The 20,816-nt window shown below is 36.9% G+C and overlaps 1 protein-coding gene across 2 annotated transcripts in view; it reads right to left on the reverse strand.

The window, feature by feature from the left end:
- Positions 1–239: 239 nt before the first annotated feature.
- Positions 240–20,816, reverse strand: part of robo3 (roundabout 3) — a 344,494-nt gene continuing 323,917 nt past the window's right edge. For both annotated transcript variants that reach the window (XM_067768104.1, XM_067768105.1), the window contains one exon: positions 240–7,030. In XM_067768104.1, the coding sequence (XP_067624205.1) occupies positions 5,068–7,030 (1,963 nt within the window). In that variant the 3' untranslated portion in view covers positions 240–5,067. The remainder of the gene's footprint in view (positions 7,031–20,816) is intronic.

The following is a 20,816-nucleotide window of genomic DNA, read 5'->3' on the forward strand; positions in this document are numbered from 1 at the left end:
GTATTGAATAACTCTATTTAACATTTTAAGGTTGTTTTCTAAGCATTACTTACCTTTCTGTTTTGAAAACGCTTGGGAGAATATCAAATAATTATGAAAACGTGGTACAACTAAGGAGCGTGAAAAATTTAAAAATCGGTTGTTAGCTAAGGAAAAGCTTCAGTGCCAATTCTTACAAGCTGTTGTAAAAAATAATTTCTATATTTTATTCAGCATAATTTTTTTATTTTATTTCAGATAGTTGCTTATTATACATAATTTATTATTAATTATGTTTTGTTATTTACTCTTTACAAATAAAATTAACAGCCTTATTATTAGCATTCGTACATGCATATGTATGTATTTATGTAGGTATGTATCTTAAATAATTTTCTTTTCTATTTGCCCAAAATGGTGGAGTGGTTTTAGGGTGAGGAGACTTCTTTTAAATTACAAATTACATAATTATAGTTGTGTATGACACTACTTTTGCAATGGTTTTTTTTTTTTTTTTTTTTATAAACTTTCTGCTTGCGTGCGCTGTCACTTTGTTTATATTTAATACATATTTACTTGGTTTATTGTTTTGGTTGCATGATTGATTTGTTGCAACATGTCGTGATCAACAATTTACTCTACATAGGACTAGCATTATAAAGAGGGGTGTTAATTTGCCTTCCTACAATATTATACTTATATACTACTTTACATATATATGTATAAGTAAGTATGAAATATGCAGGCATGCGCCAATGTTGATTTATCACCTTTAATGGGGTGGCGCTGTTTGGTTAGGTGGGGTGAATGTTGTATTATTCATTTGCCGAAAGTTGATTTAATTTATTAAAAAATGATTAATGCCTGCATTGTTGCTTCGTTGACGTCGTATTTTCTAATTAATGTTTTTTTTTTTCGTTTATATATTTAATTACTATTAATAATGAAAATAATAACCTTTTTTTAATTATATTTTGTTCATATTTCTACATTAGTACTTATATATATTTTTATTTTAATATTGTTGCTTTTAAATAGTTTTACAATGAACTGCTCAATTTAGTGATGTTAGTAAATGCCATATGTTTGGTAGTATTTTTTTGACTTTTTTCTATATTTTATACGCGAAATTTCCTCAAGCCTTCTCTATATTCCTAGTGATTTGATTTATTTACAAATTAAGTTTTTAATTTTTCATATTATTATTTTTCATAATATTTTTCTCTTTTGTTAGATAGGCATATATTAAACAGATGAGACTTTTATTAGCTATATACAAAATATATTTCGTTATAGTATTCACAGTTCATAGTGGTTATGTTAAATTGCTTAGTATTGAAAAAAGCTAGTAAAATCAAGCAAATTACTTGTCAATTCAACCGAAAATCTGCAAACTTTGCACAAATTGTTGATTCTGTATTGGTTGTTTCAACAATCAAATCAACAAACAAATGTTTCATCATACGTGAGCCATAGCCTAGTTAAATATAAAAATAACATATTTCTGTCAAAATTAAAATAAAACGCCGTTGATATTACTGTGATTTTCGTGGCACCATGGTTATATGAACAACGCAGTGAGCGCCGTGAACGTATTTGATGCATTTGATTAATATTAACAGCGGTTTGCAAGTGAATTTATCAATAAAATCACTTCTTTTTTCAGATTTTTACCATTAAGATTTACTGAGTGTCTGTAATTTTGACAGAATATTTATTACTTAAGATCAATAGTTTTTTTCCTCTGTTGAAACGGCTAAACAAATTAGCTCTCTTGACCAAAAACTTGGTTGAATTTAATAAAATGCTATGAATAAATCCCAAAAGTCTGTTACATCAAGAAAAACAAATCCGATTTTTTTATTTTACAAGCATCTTTTCGTTTGGTGAGACTAATCACTTCGTATGTTTCGAGGGCATATAAGAGCGCTCATGAAAAGTTTACTGCAGTTGTTTTGGTAAGTACCAGATTTTCTTAGGCATGAATAAGGCCTGAATAAAGCCGACGTATTTCAGAATATATAAAAATGTTTCCTTTCTCAATGCGTACCTCAATGCAGACTTCTAAGTGCAGTGATAAGTTGAAATTGAGCTTCCAGCGAAGCATGTAGGGGAAATAAGAGCACTGTATTAAAATATTCCACTTATTGATTCAGACTTGAATAGAGATCTAATTTGGCATAGCACAGCCTTTAGATTACCACATAAGGAAACGATAAGCAGTGCATTGATATAACACTTACATTCAGGTCTTATTCGTCAAGCTAAATGGAAAACTGTAGTAAGTTGTACTATTAAACAAACCATTTACGGACATATGTAGACCTGAATTGAATCAGTACCGGCACGTCAGCCTTTTCATCAAGTGGTTTGCTTTTTTTTTATTATTTTTTGAGCTTGTGCCCGTACCCAGTATGTACCGTGTCTGAAATTTAAACAAAATAACAAGTTTTTAAAAAATTTTCTACTGCATTAGACCTTTAAAGTCTTTTGAGAATAATTAATGCAGTTCAGAGTTTTGTGCGTTTGATGTTGGAAACGTGGCTATAGCAAATATAAGCCACGGATCGTGAACAAATTATTTCATTCTGAATGTTTTCTTTGCACATTTGCCTTCACTTAGTTTTGAATTGCGAGTTTCTGATGTGCTATTCAATATTTATTTAACTATAGTATTTGATGTTGCGCATTTGCAATGATGTAGCAAATGCAAAGTTATGTATTTTGTTAGTGTATTGTTAAACTATTTTCCCAAGTTTGCAATGCGATGATGTTAGATCATTTGCATAGAATCCTGAACTCCCTTATTGTTTTCAAACGAACATGACATTGCGTCTAGCTGAAAAGTTACGAGCACATTAAGAGCCGAACGCGCTATTTAACGCAATCACAGGCCATCGGCATCCGCTCGCGCACATCAGACGACGAAGTATGAAAACAATCTTTATACAAAACTAATAAAGAGCAAGCCGAGCGACAACAGCAGATGAGTATCAAATTTTACTAATTTCATTTGATCAACGAGCAAAGAAGCAAAGACGTATGCACGCATATTTGTTTACACTCAGAAATATTAAGTAAAAATAATAAAAAAAAAAAAAATTGTTTTTAACATTAAGCAATAAGGATAACATATTTAGCAGGCGTGGCTCTGGCGACTCCAAATTCCTCGAGAAACTAGGGGGTGGGGTGCGATATGGCCATGAAAGTTTAATGCTGTCATATTTATCGTTTCCGTGAATGTCAGACTAATACCTAAATTGTGCTAGTTATCGGAACGTGTCGCATCTATATCCGGCAAATGTCCATCAAAACTTCGTGTCTTTAAAGTTAATACTACAACAACAGGATAGCAATATGTATGAAGTTAGCGCGAATAAGTATTTCACAAGCCGACGGCTTCTTTTTAAAAATGAAGAAGGTTGACGCGGAATTGTTGATAAGCACAATTTGACCAACACATATCGTTTTGTGTGTCATAGACCAAAACTTTATCATCTTTCGTTCTTTCTTTTTAGAGGTCATGTGTCAAACTAGTACATTTACATTAGACTGTGTAGAGATAAAAAGTTGCGAAACTCCATCCCTAAATTTGAAGCTTATGTCCGGGAAACATTTTTTAAAACATCTGTTATCTTTGCAAATATAGCCGAAGTTGCTTTTTTTGTAACTTGGCTATTGAGCTAGCGAGATTTTATGCTTTTTGGAGAATTCGTTAATGGTTTCTCAATGTTTTTATTGCACAGGAGCTAAATTTGAAGCTAGATTTTCCAAATCGGTTCAAATTTTAGAGATGTTTGTATATGAAATCGATAAAAACGCCTTTGTAAATTGAAACAGAACTATACTTTCTCGAAGGTTTTGACGTGGTGAAGACGAATCTGGAGTCAAAAATAGTCCTGACACTTAAAGTTGTTGAGATATTCGAAACAAACAAATTTTTAGGTGCATTTAAAGTCATGTCATTTTAGGCTTTTATTTAAGATCGATATTCAAACTAAAAGTACCACTGCTACTCTCTGAAATCCTTTTTAAGTATTTAGACACTTTCTTTTACTTCTGAGAAATTATCAATTGAATTTTAGGCCCAAAAACGTTCGGACTTTTGCGTCATTCTGACGCTTGCGTTGCGTCAACAGTTGACTTTGACCACACACAACTTTGTCGCTATTCTTGGTTTCCAATGAAGCGTGATCCAGATACGGATAGAAATTTAACATGCAAATACAACAAAAAATTAATCCATATGCATCACACTGTTGTTGCAATTGCATATTAAAACTCTATCCGTATCTGGATCACGCTTCATTGGAACGCGTGGTGTGTTTCTAATACACAGCCGACGCAACGGTCACGTCAACGTACCGCAAAATTAATTCAAAAGCTTACGTTATTCTGGCGTTGTAAATTTATTTCGTTGCAGCTCTCCAATTTTGCTTAAAATAATTTTGTTTTTAAACGGTTTTATTTAGCTTGACTAGAGAGAGGCTAGGCTGGCAGGCTGGTTGGCTGGCTGGCACGAATTTTGTAATTGAAATTTAGGTAACTTCCCGATAAGGTACAAGCTTGAAACACACCCAACGCTTTTATTTAATTTTCTGATCAACGCCCTTGATTGATGAGGAGAGTGATGACTAGTACCTAGGACCTACCTAATTTTTTCCAAACATTTTTTTTTTTAAATTATTTTTTAATAAATTTTATTCAATTGGTAAAAATAACTTTTTTCTTAAACTAAAAAAATTGTTAGATATTTATTTATTTTTGGATGATGCGAAATCAAAATTTGAGCTTTCCTTTAAAGTTCATTGTGGCACGAAAACTTTCAACGTTCCTTCTTTCAAAATGAGCCAGCGCCAAAACGACGCAAAATTCGAATGTGTTCCTGCCTTTACTGCGCTGTGCCGTGCGCCATAAGAATACCGTCAAACCATATTTAGTAACTATTGCCGCTGCTCTTACCTTCACAATCAGGTCTCATGAACAAGTACGTACAGGGTAAGTAACTACAAATTCTCTAACGGTATTTGCTCTTTCTTTAATAGCAAAACCCACAAAGCTTAAGCGAGAGACGGAAATACATACGTCTTACACTTTATCGCTTGCACCGTGGCTACTAAAATATTTTGTTTCAACTGCAGATGCGCTATGCTGCTGAGATTGCTCCGATTGAGTTTGTGTGTGAGAGGGTGTGGATGTATTGGAGTTTATATTTGGGTGTGTAAATTTATTATTATATTGGGCGGCGGGTATATTACTATAATTACAAGTACCGTCTTCTCTTGGGTTGTTTTTTTGTGGCGAAACGCTACTCTTTTGTGGTGAAGCGCTATATGGATTCAAACAACTCTCAAAGCTCTTCTGAGAAGCATTACCAGCAACATTACTGTTATTACTCATACTACAACTACTGTTATTCTTATTAGAATTATTTGTGCTGCTAGCATTTAACAAACTATTATTATGACTTGCTGTTTGTTGCAATGACTGCTGTGATGACTTATCACCTGATGATAATGAATGTTGTTGTTGTTGTTGTTGCTGCTGTTGCTGCTTGAAGGATTGATATTCATCCGAGGATACGGCTGACCATGAACCATCTTTCGCTTTTACATATAAATGTTGTTTACTTGGTTGCTTGCTACCAAATGTGTGATTGTTATAATTTTGGTTATGTTGGTGGGTTGATGATAAATTGCTGTAGGGTGAATGTGCTGGCGTGTGTTGTGCTTGTGATTGTGATGACTGCAGCTCGGACGCTTTAGAAACGCTGGAAGCCCAATCTTTGAGCAATTGATTCGTTGATGTGCTGAGCACTGGACCAAAACCATCGCTAGAGGAAACTTCGTTGTGGTCTTTAGTATTTGTGGCACTTTTCTCTCCACCAATGCCAGTGAGAAAGTCAAAATGGGTAGTTGTATTAGAGCTTGCAGCGCTTAATGTAAGCGTATTATCACCAATATGATTGATGAGCAGTTGTGATTTATTATTGGTGGCGCCAGCATTACTCGCATTACCATAAAGATTGCCAAAATTTATATTATTCTCACTTTTAAATATTTTCGGATGCCGCTGACGACGTAAAGTTCCAGCGCCGCCGCCGCTCAACATTTGCGCGGCCATTGTGGTGTTGGCAAAAGCGCCGAGACCTTGACGTAACGCATTGCTAGCAGCTAACAACTGCTGCTGCTGTTGTTGTAAGTGTCGTTGTTTACCGCTTGCAGCTGCCGCGCCGGTGTTATTATCACCTACCGCGCCTGCATTGAATGGATTGAGGCGAGGCATAAGCACATTTGTGGTTACACCAACGCTTTCACTACCCGCTGAGCTGGATGCGGTTGCCGCCGATGAAGTAGATGAACCATTTGTGGGCGTGGGTGAGATACGGCTAAGGTTACTCATGAGATCTAGCTTATTTTCGGTAATATTAATTTTTTGTTGGCTACCAGCACAGCTGTCACCATAAAGACTTTTGGCGCTGGACTCTGCATTTGAGTAAGTGATTTTTTTGCTACTTACACTCTTTGCTGGCGAGGCGCTCAATACTGCAGTCGATGCTGTGGAGGCGGTCATTTTGTCATTGAAAGGATTTGCACCAGCCAAATCGATAAGACCCGCATAATGTGCGCTAGGTGGCGCAGAGTACATGCCAGCGGCGCGATAGTCATCGTGTTTATTATTTCCATTGTTATTGTTAGTGTTGCTGTTGTTGATTTGGCGTGTTGACTTTGCACTGTTGGGGCCGGTGCTCATACCCAGTGGTAGTGGTGCCGTTTTCCTCATTGTAGCATAACGATTCTGATAGAGTTTGGCATTTGCTACCAAATTTGTTGTTGCATATGCTCCACAGCTATCATATAAAGCATTGGCATTGTTGATGTTAACATTGTTGCCATTAGCGTGGTTGCTGCTTACCCCTCCACCGCCGGATTTTTGTTGCAATGTCGTATGTGCATTTCCGTTTGGCGTTACGTGCCCCAATGGGCCATTTGGCGTTTTAAATGTTGAACATGCAACCTCAGCATAATCAGGCATATTGAGCGGTGTAAGTCTGTGAAAAGAGAATAAAAAAAGAAAAAGATGGTGATTGTCGTTAGTTAGGTGCTGCGGTTGGCGAGTGCGTAAATGTGTGTGCCTTTCCAATTTTTGTAATGTTGTTTTTTGAAAAAAAATTACAAAATTGATATTATTTCAACACTAGTATCAGCCAGCCCAGTACCTACTCATATTTTGTTTACTTCATCAAAAATTTAATTCATTTCAAAAATATGAATTCTTCGCCTCGTTTTTTTCTTTACTATTTATGTAAATAATGTACTCTGTATGGCTGCAGCCTATGCTTAAATAATAAATACATCAAGCCTTGTATTGTATTTGTTGGCCCTTTCATTGTTTAATCGACTAAACTGAGATTTTATAACAATTAGTATGCAGAAGTTGGGTAAAGGGATAGTGACCCGGTGAATCCCTTTAATACTTTTTTTACACACGCTACTACAATTCACTAACACTAACAAAGTCCGCGCATGCGCAGAACATACATTTGCACAGTTTCAGCAAATAATGATTGACAGAAAATTTGCACATTAGGAAGATAGGAAGGTATTGATATAGAAGTGTTATATATATGATTTTAAAGCATAAATTGCTTCTAACGAATTTTAAAGCTAAGTTACGTTGTACGGTTATTTTCACTAAAATGTGAAGCAGTCCTTAAAAATAATAAAATACTATTACTCAGGTACAAATAACTCGAATGAAATATTTCCTTTCGTTCTACATCACAAAGAAAAGAGGTTGGCTTCTTTCTAATATAACCAAATTAAAGAAACATAAACTTTGTGAAAAAACAGCTTGGGTGTTTGTCCACTGTGAACCAAACGTTCTAGCACGAGTTTAGCGAGAGAAAAATCTAGCATTTGCAGGGATTTTTTTTCGCAGATCATTTTATGGATGACTCTGCGAGGGGATAAGTCGCCTAGTATTACTTCCACTCTTCTTCGTTGCTGTGCGAAGTGATCGCATTCGAAAAAGGTGTGGCGTACATCGTCTATGAGCCCACAGTATAAGCAATTCGGATTTTCAACCTTGCCCAACCTATGGAGGTATTTCCGGAAGTAGCCGTGGCCACTTAAAAACTGTGTCAGGTAGAAATCGACCTCTCCATGTGGGAGCATACGTAAATAATATGCAGGCATACTTAATATACCTATATGTGTGTAAGGAGAGATAAAATGGAAGTAAGAGAAAGGAGGTGAGAGAGAAAAGGTAATAGTAGGGGCAAAATAAAGCCTGTCGGGTCTGCTAGTAATGTAAATTAATACCAGAGCCCTGTGATTATCTCTACCTACTTAATGTTAATAACAAAAGTTGTGATAACACTGAAAGGGAAACAATAGTAGTTGTTTCAACATTTTATCTATATTTATTTCAACGTGGGATTAAGGAATCCGAAGTAGTTCTAAGAAACACGGCGTGTGTTTGTTTTAATTGTCTAATTTCTGACTAATATATATTATCTCTCTTTAAATATCCAAAAAAAAAGGTAATCCCAAACACTCCGTGGTCGGTTATATTTGGTAAATCTTAGCCTAGGAAGTTTAATGTTGTCATATTAATCATTCCCGATATGGTCGGGCTAGCACCTTTATGGTGCTTTGTTACCGAAACCTACCGGATCTGTATCCGGCAAAGGACCATCAACATCGGTAACACTCCCCAAAACGTTCGGTTCGTTAATGTCACAACAACAACATCATAAGATAACAGGTTATATAGCAGACAAAATTTTAGTTTATTATAACAATTACACAACTAACGGAAGTTGGTGAGATTTACGGATACGCGGAAAGTATTTAGATGTATTTGAAAAAAATTCTTTCAACTTCATTATCTTCACTTCATGCCTTAGCGTTTGGCCGTTTTTTAACAAGTCCCGCCAGCTGTACTTGTTTCACGAAAGCTGGCGTCGATTGAGAGCACCAAGGAGGACCAGATCTTCCACCCCTTCCCTTCCAACTCTGTGGATGTCTCCCATTCCCCTAATTTTAAGATGTGGGGTAGATTGAAATACCTGCTTCTCCGGAGCCTCTTCGTTCATAGGCATGCCACGTCCATGCTCGCAAAGCCGTTGGCATCACGAAGAGAACCATAAATCTTCCGGAGAACTAAAATTCAGACAAAGCAGCATACTTCTTTTGGCGATATAAAGAATGTTTTGTGACGGTTTTCTTATCGCGAGTATCCTCGAAGATCTACCGCATCGTGTAGATCTTGTCGATAGTAAATTTACCAAGCCTAAAGCCACACTGGAAAGGGCCAATCAGTTCGTTGACTTTGTTCTTCGTGCACAAGCACCTGCCTAAAATAATGGACGAACGCAGCGATATATGATTTTGTCGACTATTGGGTATAGTAAATTTGTAAAGCATTCGTTCCCTATACAACAATACGGTTATGGCTTGCATATGTCACACTGCCCAAATTGGTGTAAGTTTATGTAACTCCATCACATCCGTAAACATATTGCAACATTACGTTGCATGTTGAATTTGTGGGTAGCAACTTGAATTGGTTTTTTGCATGTTCTAGCGATGTTTTGAATATATTTTCCTTCTGATTTTTCATCAACGGTTCCAGACAGCGAGCCAATGTTACTTTGGTATTATTTTTACTATTATATGTCGCATACAACTGGGATTTTGTTGCCGGAAATTGTTGTTGTTTTTTAGCAAAATGATTGAGTATTTATGTTTTGGTCCTAACATGAAGGGTCAGACATACGAGTGCTTACATACATAAATAAATAGAAACAAAAATACACACAGACAGGTTACATGTAACGGTGTTTTACTACTTCTCGTGTGTGGTATGAGGAGCCACCGTTGCTCGTTAGCAACACCGAACATGCACGATTGGTGAGCGATTTAACTGTGACGATGGCGCGCAAAAATTTGTGTTTCACATGAGAACGGAAATGGAAAATGACCGTTCGTGGAGTTCAAACCAAAATAAATCGCGTTAAATGAAGACATTAAAAAAATAAATAAATCCTTCCTAATTGAATTTCTAAATAATATACTTATGCCTTTAAAAATTGATAAGCACTTTATGAGTATGTTGCGTTAATTAAAAGTGAATATTTGCATATTTGTGTATACTTAACCATTTAAGGCTTATTTTAAAAATCTCACCATTTTTAAAATTTTTATTCACTTTCTTGTGCGTATTTGCTGCAATTTTGAAGCTAAGTAATATCTTAGTTACTTTCCGTTGAGCTTAAAGGCTTCAGCATTGCTAAGAACTTCGTGGAGTTTCATTTGAAAAATATTCAGGTTAAAATCAAACAAAAGAAATTTTACTAGAAACAAAAAATATTGGTAAAATCGATACTACAAATTGTTATAATATTGTTACGAATATTAGCAACACTAAGGGGTACTGTCATCTCTAAGCCGATGCTAAGAGTGACTTGTATGCACATCCATAAATCAATCATTATGTATCTACATAAACGAATCAATCATTATGTCTACACATATGTACGTACACGCAGCGGAGAAGAGATGCACAGACGCATGCAGATATCTTATCGGAAATGCTCCCAAAAGTATGCAGTTGTAATTGTGGAAGCGTGGCTCACAAATACACGCGCATATGAGAAGCTATACACGTGCATCTGTAATTATATGGCAGTAACTAAGTAAATTCTGGAAGCGCCTAGAAGATGCAATGAGGAAGTCGCAGAGTATAAAAGCACCGACAGTAGAGGCGCGAGAGTCAATTTTGATTAAGCACGCTATCTGTCGAGCAACAGTGGAGTTATTTGTTGTGAATTACTTTAATAAAGACCATTTTGCATTACTGAATAGTGGCGTTATTTATTCAACAGTTTAGTGATTCGAACTTAGCAGAAGGTTGCAAATAAGACGATTTGCAGTAAATTCGTTACAATATTATCGGACTATTATCGATGGCGGCCACCGTGGTGTGATGGTAGCGTCCCCCGCCATCCACACCGAAGATCCTGGGTTCAATTACCGGGAAAAGCATCATCAAAATTTTAGAAACAAATTTTTCAATTAGAAGAAAATTTTTTTAAGCGGTGTTGCTCCTCTGCAATGTTTGGCAAGCACTCTGAGTGTATTGCAGCCGTGAAAACCTCTAAGTGAAAACTCATCGGCCTTGCAGATGCCGTTCGGAGTCGACATAAAACAAGTAGGTTCTGTCCCGCCAATTTGTAGGAAAAATTAAAAGGAGCACGACGCAAATTAGAAAAGAAACTCGGCCTTAAATCTCTTCGGAGGTTATAGCGCCTTACATTTATTTATTATTTTTTATAATCGATACCGAATTACTATCGTCTAGTTATCGGTTTGTTACAGCTGAGTCATGGAACCAGAAGTTTCGTCGATGTTATATTTAATCGGTGTCTGTTACAAAACAATCGACGACTCGCTGTTGACGTCCATGTTGTAAATAAGGTCGCGGAAGATTTAGTCGGTGATAATGCCAGGTTTCGCGAGGCGAAAAAACTGGAGAGATCAGGGAGGTAGCCGTTTATTTTATTGCATAGCTCATCGATCTGTGGGCCTGGGCCTGTGGCCATTACTGTGCAGTCATCGGCGTAGGAAACGATTGTGACTCCTTCCGGTGGTGAAGGTAGTTTAGATATGTAGAAATTAAACAAAAGTGGGGATAGGACACCACCCTGTGGCACCCCTTGTTTAATTCTCCTTGGCTTTGATGTTTCGTTTCTAAATAGCACCGATGCCTGCCGACCACCCAGATAATTTGCGGTCCACCTTTTAAGACATGGGGGAAGGGTAGACCCTTCCAGGTCTTGCAGTAACGAGCCGTGGTTGACCGTATCAAAAGCTTTTGATAGGTCTAGCGCTACGAGTACTGTTCTATGGTGGGGGTTTTGATTTAAACCGCAATTTATCTGGGTACTAATGGCATTTAGCGCGGAGGTAGTGCTATGGAGTTTTCTGAAGCCATGCTGATGGGAGGCTAGTTGCAAATTTGCTTGGAAATAAGGGAGCAAAATGGCTTCGAGCGTCTTTGCTACTGGCGATAGGAGAGATATCGGACGATACGACTCTCCTATGTTAGCTGGTTTACCAGGCTTTAGTAGCGGGACCACCTTGGCCATTCTCCATTTCTCGGGTATGACAAAGGTGGAAAGAGACAGGTTGAAGACCTGCGCTAAATATTTGAAACCCTCTTTCCCTAGGCTTTTAAGCATCGGCATGGCTATGCCGTCTGGGCCCACTGCTTTGGATGGTTTAGCGCGACCAATGGCGTCCTCAACCTCTTTAGCGGTGATGGTGATTGGTGACGCGCTGAATTTGTGTTTATGTGCGTGTCTGTTGGCCCTCCGTCTAACTTTGTCGACCGTGGAATGCATTATATATTGTCGGCAGAAAGCGCTCGCGCATTTTTTCGCATCCGACAGCACTTTGTCGCCAAAGGCGATGGAAACTTTGTCTTTGTGCTTAGTCGGATTCGATAGGGACTTTACGGTGGACCAAAGTTTACCCACACCGGTAGAGAGGTTACAACCTCTTAGGTGCTCCTCCCATTTCGCCCGCTTGTGTTCATCCACAAGCAATCTGATGCGTTGGTTTATATCCCTTATTTGGGGGTCGCCTGGATCAAGCTGCCTTATAAGGTCCCGTTCTCTCGCTAAGTTTGCGGCCTCCGCCGGGAAGTGGGGCCGGATTTCGGGAATTCTCCCGGCGGGAATGAAACGTGCCGAGGCGGATTCAATGACCTTGCGAAAGGCACGCTCCCCTTGGCGGGCATCAGTCGGGATAGGGAGGGCAGCAAAGAGGTTGTCTGTAAAGGATTTATATTCTCCCCACTTTCCTTTTTTGAAGTTTATGAAAGTGCGTTTTTCGGTGACGATGAAGTCGGCGGTACGCTCGAGCGAAATAAGTATGGGCAGGTGGTCGGATGGCAATGTTACCATCGGCTGCCAGTTGACGCAATTTACGAGTTCTGCGCTCACGATTGATATATCCGGCGAACTGTGACAGCTTCCTACCATACGTGTGGGGGCGTCTCCGTTTATTGTGCAGAACGTCGTTTCTTCTATTTGATCCGCCAACATCTCGCCCCTACTGTCCGCCCGCAAATTTGAATGCCATAGATCATGATGGGCATTGAAGTCGCCTAAAATAATGCGATTGTTTCAAGTGAGTAAGGCTCTAATATTAGGGTGGTATCCACCGGGGCAACAGGTGGCAGGGGGGATGTAGATGTTGATGATTTCTAGGTTTGCATCGCCTGACCGGACAGATAGGCCTTGACGTTCTAAGACGTTGTCCCTGCGGTCGATGCCAGGATCAAATATGTGATATTGCACAGAGTGGTGTATTATAAACGCGAGGCCGCCTCCATTTCCGCTCTCGCGATCTTTTCTGTGGACATAATACCCAGAGCAGGACTGCAATGCAGATCGTGCTGTGAGTTTAGTCTCTTGAATCGCAGCAATGCGGATGTTGTGCCGCTTCATGAAATTGACTATCTCCGTAATCTTCCCAGTTAGTCCATTACAGTTTAACTGCAGAATTCTGAAGTGCATGAGGGGAGACGTCGCCACTCTGGGGGTAAGTGACGGGTGACTACGCCTGGGTTCAGGAAGGCCAGGACGCAATTGCTGTTGTGGCCCTGGGACTGGGCGTCCTTGGGCAAGCATTGGGGTACCCAGATGATTTGGGTTTGCGACCTGGCAACATGGCGCGATGAAACCCGCCGAGGGGTTGCCGTCGCGGAGACCAGAACATCTAGGAAAGTGGCACCACCCGAGGCAGGAGCTGCATTGGGCGGATGTCGCAAACATATATATTCTGTGCTGGCAAACGGTGCAAACGGAGGTAGGGACTAAGAGTCTGTTTCCCTGACCTACACGATTGCTGCCGGAAAAGAGGGGGGGAGAAGACGGGGGCAGGGGCTGTTGCTCAGCATTGCTTCCGACTCTACTACGAAGATTGTAGTTATGAGTGGTAGCAGCTGTTTGAGTTGTTGGCGCCGTAAGGCGCGAGCAGCAGCGGGTACTTGTTGTGGCTTGCTGAGCAGCGGGGCTGCTGGAAGGTAATGGGGGGGCGCTTAGACGTAGACTACGGGACGCCCTTGGGCGTGAACAGCAAGGAGCCACAAAAGATTTATAAAAGTTACGTGGACGTCGGGTTTTGGAATCAAGCCCAGAACAACCTGTCCGATGCAACCATCCCTTACACGAGACACACTGAACAGAGTATGACCGTCCTAAAAAGATTCTTTTCCACGTCGATGGCTCTACGCTACCGACTGTCCTACACCCCAAAATCTTGGGTGTGACGTTTGATCAGGATCTACATTTTGGTGAGCACGCAGCCGCAATTGTTCCGAGAATTCAGAGCCGTAACAAAATCCTCAAATCCCTTGCTGGCAGTACCTGGGGAAAAGATAAAGAAACGCTCATGACTACATACAAAGCAATTAGCCAGCCGATTACGTGCTACGCGTCACCCATATGGTCGCCAAGCCTAAAAATTACCCACTGGAAGAAGCTACAGGCCTGCCAAAATACTGCTCTCAGAATTGCAACGGGCTGTCTTCTTATGTCCCCAGAACACCATCTACATAATGAGGCGAGAATACTCCCCATCAGGGAAAGAAACGAGATGCTGACCAAACAGTTCCTGTTGAATACCCAGAAACCTGGGCATCCCAACAGACATCTGATTGACGAGCCAGCACCGCCTAGGGGCTTAAGGAGTCATCTCCGTAAGCATTTTGAGGAAATACGGCATCTGAGAACACAGCCGTATGAAGCGAAAAAACACAAGCAGGTCCTTGGTGTACTCCACATACAGGCGTCGGACCTTTATGCCGGGAATTGCCCGGTGAACCCAGTACTCAAAGTAAAGTATCCAAAACTTGCGGAAGAGGAACGCATACTCCCCAGGGAAACGCGTGTCACTCTGGCTCAACTTCGTTCTGGATACTGTAACAGGTTAAACTCTTACATATCCAGAATCAACCCCGACATACAAAATGTATGCCCCGCTTGCAATGTGTCCCCACATGACACCAACCATCTCTTTAATTGTAATGTGGAACCAACGCCTCTAACACCCCTTTCCCTATGGTCCACCCCTGTTGAAACAGCAAGTTTCCTTGGACTCCCGTTAGAGGATATTGATGACAGTTTGTGATCGGTCGCGTCTGTTAGGTGGGGCGAAGCACTGCTACAACAACAACAACAACTCGCTGTTGACAAACAATACGCCAATATGTAATTGTTAACACTCTGATAAGAAATCGAAAATTTTCTATAAAAAATTCTGAATTTCCTATTAAAAATCGACAATTTTTAGATAACAACTCGAAAAATTATGGACAGTAAGTCGATAACTTTTCGATAATGAATCGAACATTTTTTGAAAAAAAATCGATAACTCGCCGTTATTGCAATGATAGCACGAAACGATACAGAGCGCAAATGGATAAACTTTCGATAAGGAATATATAAAACGCCGATAACAAGTTGGTAATACATCAAAAAAATTTATAAATTTTCCATAACGAATCGATAACTTTTCGATAAACCATCGATATCAATGACTTTTCGATAAATGGCTGGTAAATTTTTGATAGTAAATCAATAATATTTTGATAACAAAGTGATGAATTTTTGATAACAAATCGATAATTTCTCGACTGCTCTTAAACATTTTCATAAATAATCGATTAGTTTTTGACACAAAATCAAATATCTTTCACTTAATCAAGGAATCAAAAGCTTAAATTGAGCTAAGAAGGGAGTTGATACCAACTTTTGTCCACACTTGATCTAAACACGACCATCCACTTTTGACAACCCTGTTGGTTACATTGGTTGCCAACTACTTTGGCATGTCCGCAGACTGGATTTGAATAAACTTAGTTTATGCCTCTCTCATCGGCACAACATTAGGTTTTCCACAACTACCGCATCTATTGCGCCGGGCAAGCGGATTATTTTTTTAGCAATTTCTGTTATCGCGGAAATCAGTACACCAGTCGTTGACATCCGATTTTGTATTTGCTACCTCAGAGCAGCAGTAGCAACGAACAATATACTCTGCTTTTGCTACGGCTCTGAACATAAAAAGAGCACAGAGCAGAAGCCTTGCATGAAAACGTGATATTATTTTTCAGACACTGCAACGTCGTTTTTAAGAGCGAAGCAAATAGCAGAATAAAAAGAGCGAATAATATGTAGCGGAGCTATTTACTCCGTTAAGCGTTCTTGGTTATTTCGAAGTCATTTCGTGGTCATATCCAGAAGGTTCATTCATTGTAACATCGGGATCATATCGTGATGCATTCAGGGACTACTTCGGTGTAATTTCAGGGTCGTTTCGATATAATTTTACGGCTATGTATTTCAAGGTCATTTTCGGGTCACTTAGAAATGGTCTTAGGGCCTATTTCGTGATCACTTTTGGAATATTCGGAGTCATTTGAAGGTCCTTCGGGGCTGATTTGGGCAGGATTTATGGCAATATTTTGGGCTCCTTCTCGTAGTAATTTCGAGACTAGTTTGGTGTCATTGCGTGATTAAATTGGAGAATATTTTTGTGTCCATGATTCTGTTTGTTTGTTAATTTTTTTCCGGTATGAACTTTTCCTGATTTTGTTACTTTTTTGTAGTATTTCCGTTAGTACGACGGCTTTTCTAGGGGATACACATATTATTACATGGATTTTATAAATACTTTAAGCTTTAACTTTAAGTGTTTAGAGTTAAGAAAATTCAGCGGCATTAAACTTTCGAGTTCATATAAAAGGTAGCATCTCGTAGCAATAAATGTTATTTTCAATATTCAATTAAGCATTTTAATTTGAACTTCAACATTTAATTTTAAAAATAAAGGTAAAACATTAGCGCAGGATCGATAATAAACCAAACGTTAATGCACTGCAATGGCTGAAGTGCATTTTTTAATGGGAAACAATAAAATAAAAAATAAAACAAGCATTTGATTCAAAAAAAGGTATGGCAATGTGAAGCCAGACAGACAGGAGTTAAAGTGCAAAATTAAAAAATAAAATAAAAAATCCAATGTTAATGACTTTGATGGCAATAAATTTTACTGCAACTCACACATTTTAAATGTAAGACGGATATAATGAAATTTCCTAGTGAAAATATTTTTCATGCACAGGAAATGAAATCTAATACGATTGGCAAGAAAATTTAAGGGGTCGAGAAGCGAGATTGGATGGACGACTAATAAAGGGAGTAACGCACAGTAAATCGGTAGGTGAAAGTGAAAAAGTGAAGAAATGCTTTTGCAACAAACCAAACAAATGCGTTAAACGGCAACAAAAACAACACCAAAAGAGGTAGATAATAACAACAAGCAAAAAGGAAAATAAATGCTAATGCTTGTAATATTAAATTTTCAGTAACATTTGAATGAAGAGAAACGCAATTGGGGGGAAGGTGCTTCTAAGGGAGTGGGGAAGCTGTTAGGTAAAAGGGAATAACTGTATGGACTTCAGGGCTCGATAAAACGTCGATAACAAATTGATAATACATCAATAAAAAATTTATAAATTTTCCAAATCGATAGCTTTTCGATAAAACATCGATATTGATGACTTTTCGATAAATGGCTGGTAAATTTATCATAGTAAATCTATAATATTTTGAAAACAAATTGATAACTTTTTGATAACAAATCGATAACTTCTCGACTACTTTTTAATATTTGCATAAATAATCGATTACCGTTTGATATATAATTGAAAACTCGTCGATAACCTTTGTCATCGCTAGTAACTATAACAGCAAGCAAAAAGGGAAATAAATGCTAACGCTTTTAATATTAAATTTTCAGTAACATTTGAAAGAAGAGAAACATAATTGGAGGAGGGTGCGTCTAAGGGAATGGGTAAGAAGTTAGGCAAAGAGGAATAACTGTATGGACTTCAGAGCAAAAACTGAATTACTTCATTTTATTGAGACTGAAAAAGTTGGGTTGGATTGGCCTAAAAACAATCTGCTTGGCAACCGGTAAAATAGCAACGTTAAGACTATAGAACGCCGTACAGTGGAGCACTGAAGATATTTTTCTGAAAAAACATTAAAAAATTTAAAATAAACAGCCTCCGAGGAGATTTAGAACGAGCTTCTTTTCCGATTCGCATCGTGTTAACTTTAGTTTTTGCTACATATTGGCGATACGAGCAAGTCTCTCTCGATATTTTCCGATGGATAAAGAGGGATGGATAAATGCGCCCTAATATTTAAGAAACAAATTGTATTGTTATCTTAAAATTTTTTATTTGAGATTATTTATTAAAAAGAATTGTACAGGAATAAATGTTTGAAGTCAAATAAATCAAAAACTTATTGGCACGGTATAAGGCAGGTTAGGTTGAACTAGACCTTATAGAATACGGAAAGACGAAGAGGTATCAGGACTTACATATGTATGTTATAAAACAACACTGTCCTGAATATGAATATGAATATGCATATGACAGGGAAATCGAATATGAATATGAATATGAATATGAATAAGAATATGAATATAAATATGAATATGAATATGAATATGAATATGAATATGAGTATGAATAAGAATATGAATATGAATATGAATACTAGTATGAATATGATCATGAATATAAATACGAATATCAATATGAATATGAATACGGATATGAATATGAATATGAATACAAATATGAATATGAATATGAAATGAATATTAATATTAATATGAATATGATTATGAATATGAATACGAATATGAATATTGTGGCGAATGTAAGCAATTTGGATGCGCCACTGTGTATTTGAATTACTTATTCGACAGTCGAGAGATTCGAAAGTAAACATAAGCTGCAAAATAATGAGGAGTTTTCCAAAATTCGCTACAATATGAATATAAATATGCACATTAATATTAATATGGCTATTAATATTATAACCAATTTATAATATACATATATTTGTAGTTTATGCATTTCTCATAATCATATGCGTGTGTATGTGTAGCAACTTGCGGCTACAAGTGTGTGCGCGTAATATCTCTTCGTGCCTTATTTATATGGGTGTAAATGATGATTGATGTGTTTATGTACACAGTGTTGTTCGCTTCAATGTTTTTGTGTTGGGAGTTTATTACTAGTGATGGTAATATTCGTCACAATATGAATATGAATATGAATACGAATATGAATATGAATATGAATATGAATATGAATATGAATATGAATATGAATAAGAATATGAATATGAATATCAATATGAATATGAATATGAATATGAATATGAATATGAATATGTATATGAATATGAATATGAATATGAATATGTATATGAATATGAATATTAATATGAATATGAATATGAATATGAATATGAATATGATTATGAATATGAATATGAATATGAATATGAATATGTATATGAATATGAATATGAATATGAATATGAATATGAATATGAATATGAATATGAATATGAATATGAATCTGCATATGAATATGAATATGAATATGAATATGATTATGAATATGAATATGAATATGAATGTGAATGTGAACATGAATGTGAATATGAATATGAATATGAATATGTATATGAATATCAATATGAATATGTATATGAATATGAATATGAATATGAATATGAATATGAATATGAATATGTATATGAATATGAATATGAATATGAATATGAATATGTATATGAATATGAATATGAATATGAATATGTATATGAATATGAATATGAATATGAATATGAATATGAATATGAATATGAATATGTATATGAATATGAATATGAATCTGAATATGAATATGAATATGAATATGAATATGATTATGAATATGAATATGAATATGAATGTGAATATGAACATGAATGTGAATATGAATATTAATATGAATATGAATATGAATCTGAATATGAATATGAATATGAATATGAATATAAATATGAATATGAATATGAATATGAATATGAATATAAATATCAATATGAACATGAATATGAATTTGAATAGGAATAGGAATATGTACATCAATATGAATATGAATATGAATATGAATATGAATATGAATATGAATATGTATATGAATATGAATATGAATATGTATATGAATATGAATATGAATATGAATATGAATATGAATATGAATATGAATATGAATATGAATATGAATAAGAATATGAATATCGTATAGTTTCGGTGAGATCATTCTTGCATTGTCTGGCTATTAAAGGCGTCCCCCTATCCTTGTACGATAAAAAATATGTTTACAATCGATTCAGATGTGATAAGTGAAAAGGGTGACATGAGTGGTTTGAGTACCGGTGTCTGGAAAAATTGTTTGACATTTAAATAAATGTGTCTAATATAATTTGTTTTCCTTAGGCGCAGAATAATATGGGTCAATTATTGAAATGCGGTTTTGGATCATCCTTTATTATAGAACATATAGTTTGTATTAGGTGACAACCTTTTCGTATTATTCTCCTTTCCCTTTTTCTTTTCCTTTTTTTTCAGTTATAAGCTTAAGCTGTTCTTAATTAATTTACTTCTACTCATTGTATCTTTCTCCCGATGTCTGATTGTGCTTATATAAACTCAACATTACAAGCCACTTTCGTAAACGAAGATGATACTCGTAAGTCATCGAAGTATCCGCATATGATATTTTTCATGGCTTGATGAAATATTTTAAAATTCTTTCTGCTTTTGAGAGCGATTTCTTCAAAATTCTTCACTGTATATCCTCATATGACTCGATTAATACAGCCACATTGACTTTTTTAATCCACC

Source organism: Eurosta solidaginis, chromosome 2, assembly GCF_040869045.1.
Source record: "Eurosta solidaginis isolate ZX-2024a chromosome 2, ASM4086904v1, whole genome shotgun sequence".
NCBI classification, from domain to species: domain Eukaryota; kingdom Metazoa; phylum Arthropoda; class Insecta; order Diptera; family Tephritidae; genus Eurosta; species Eurosta solidaginis.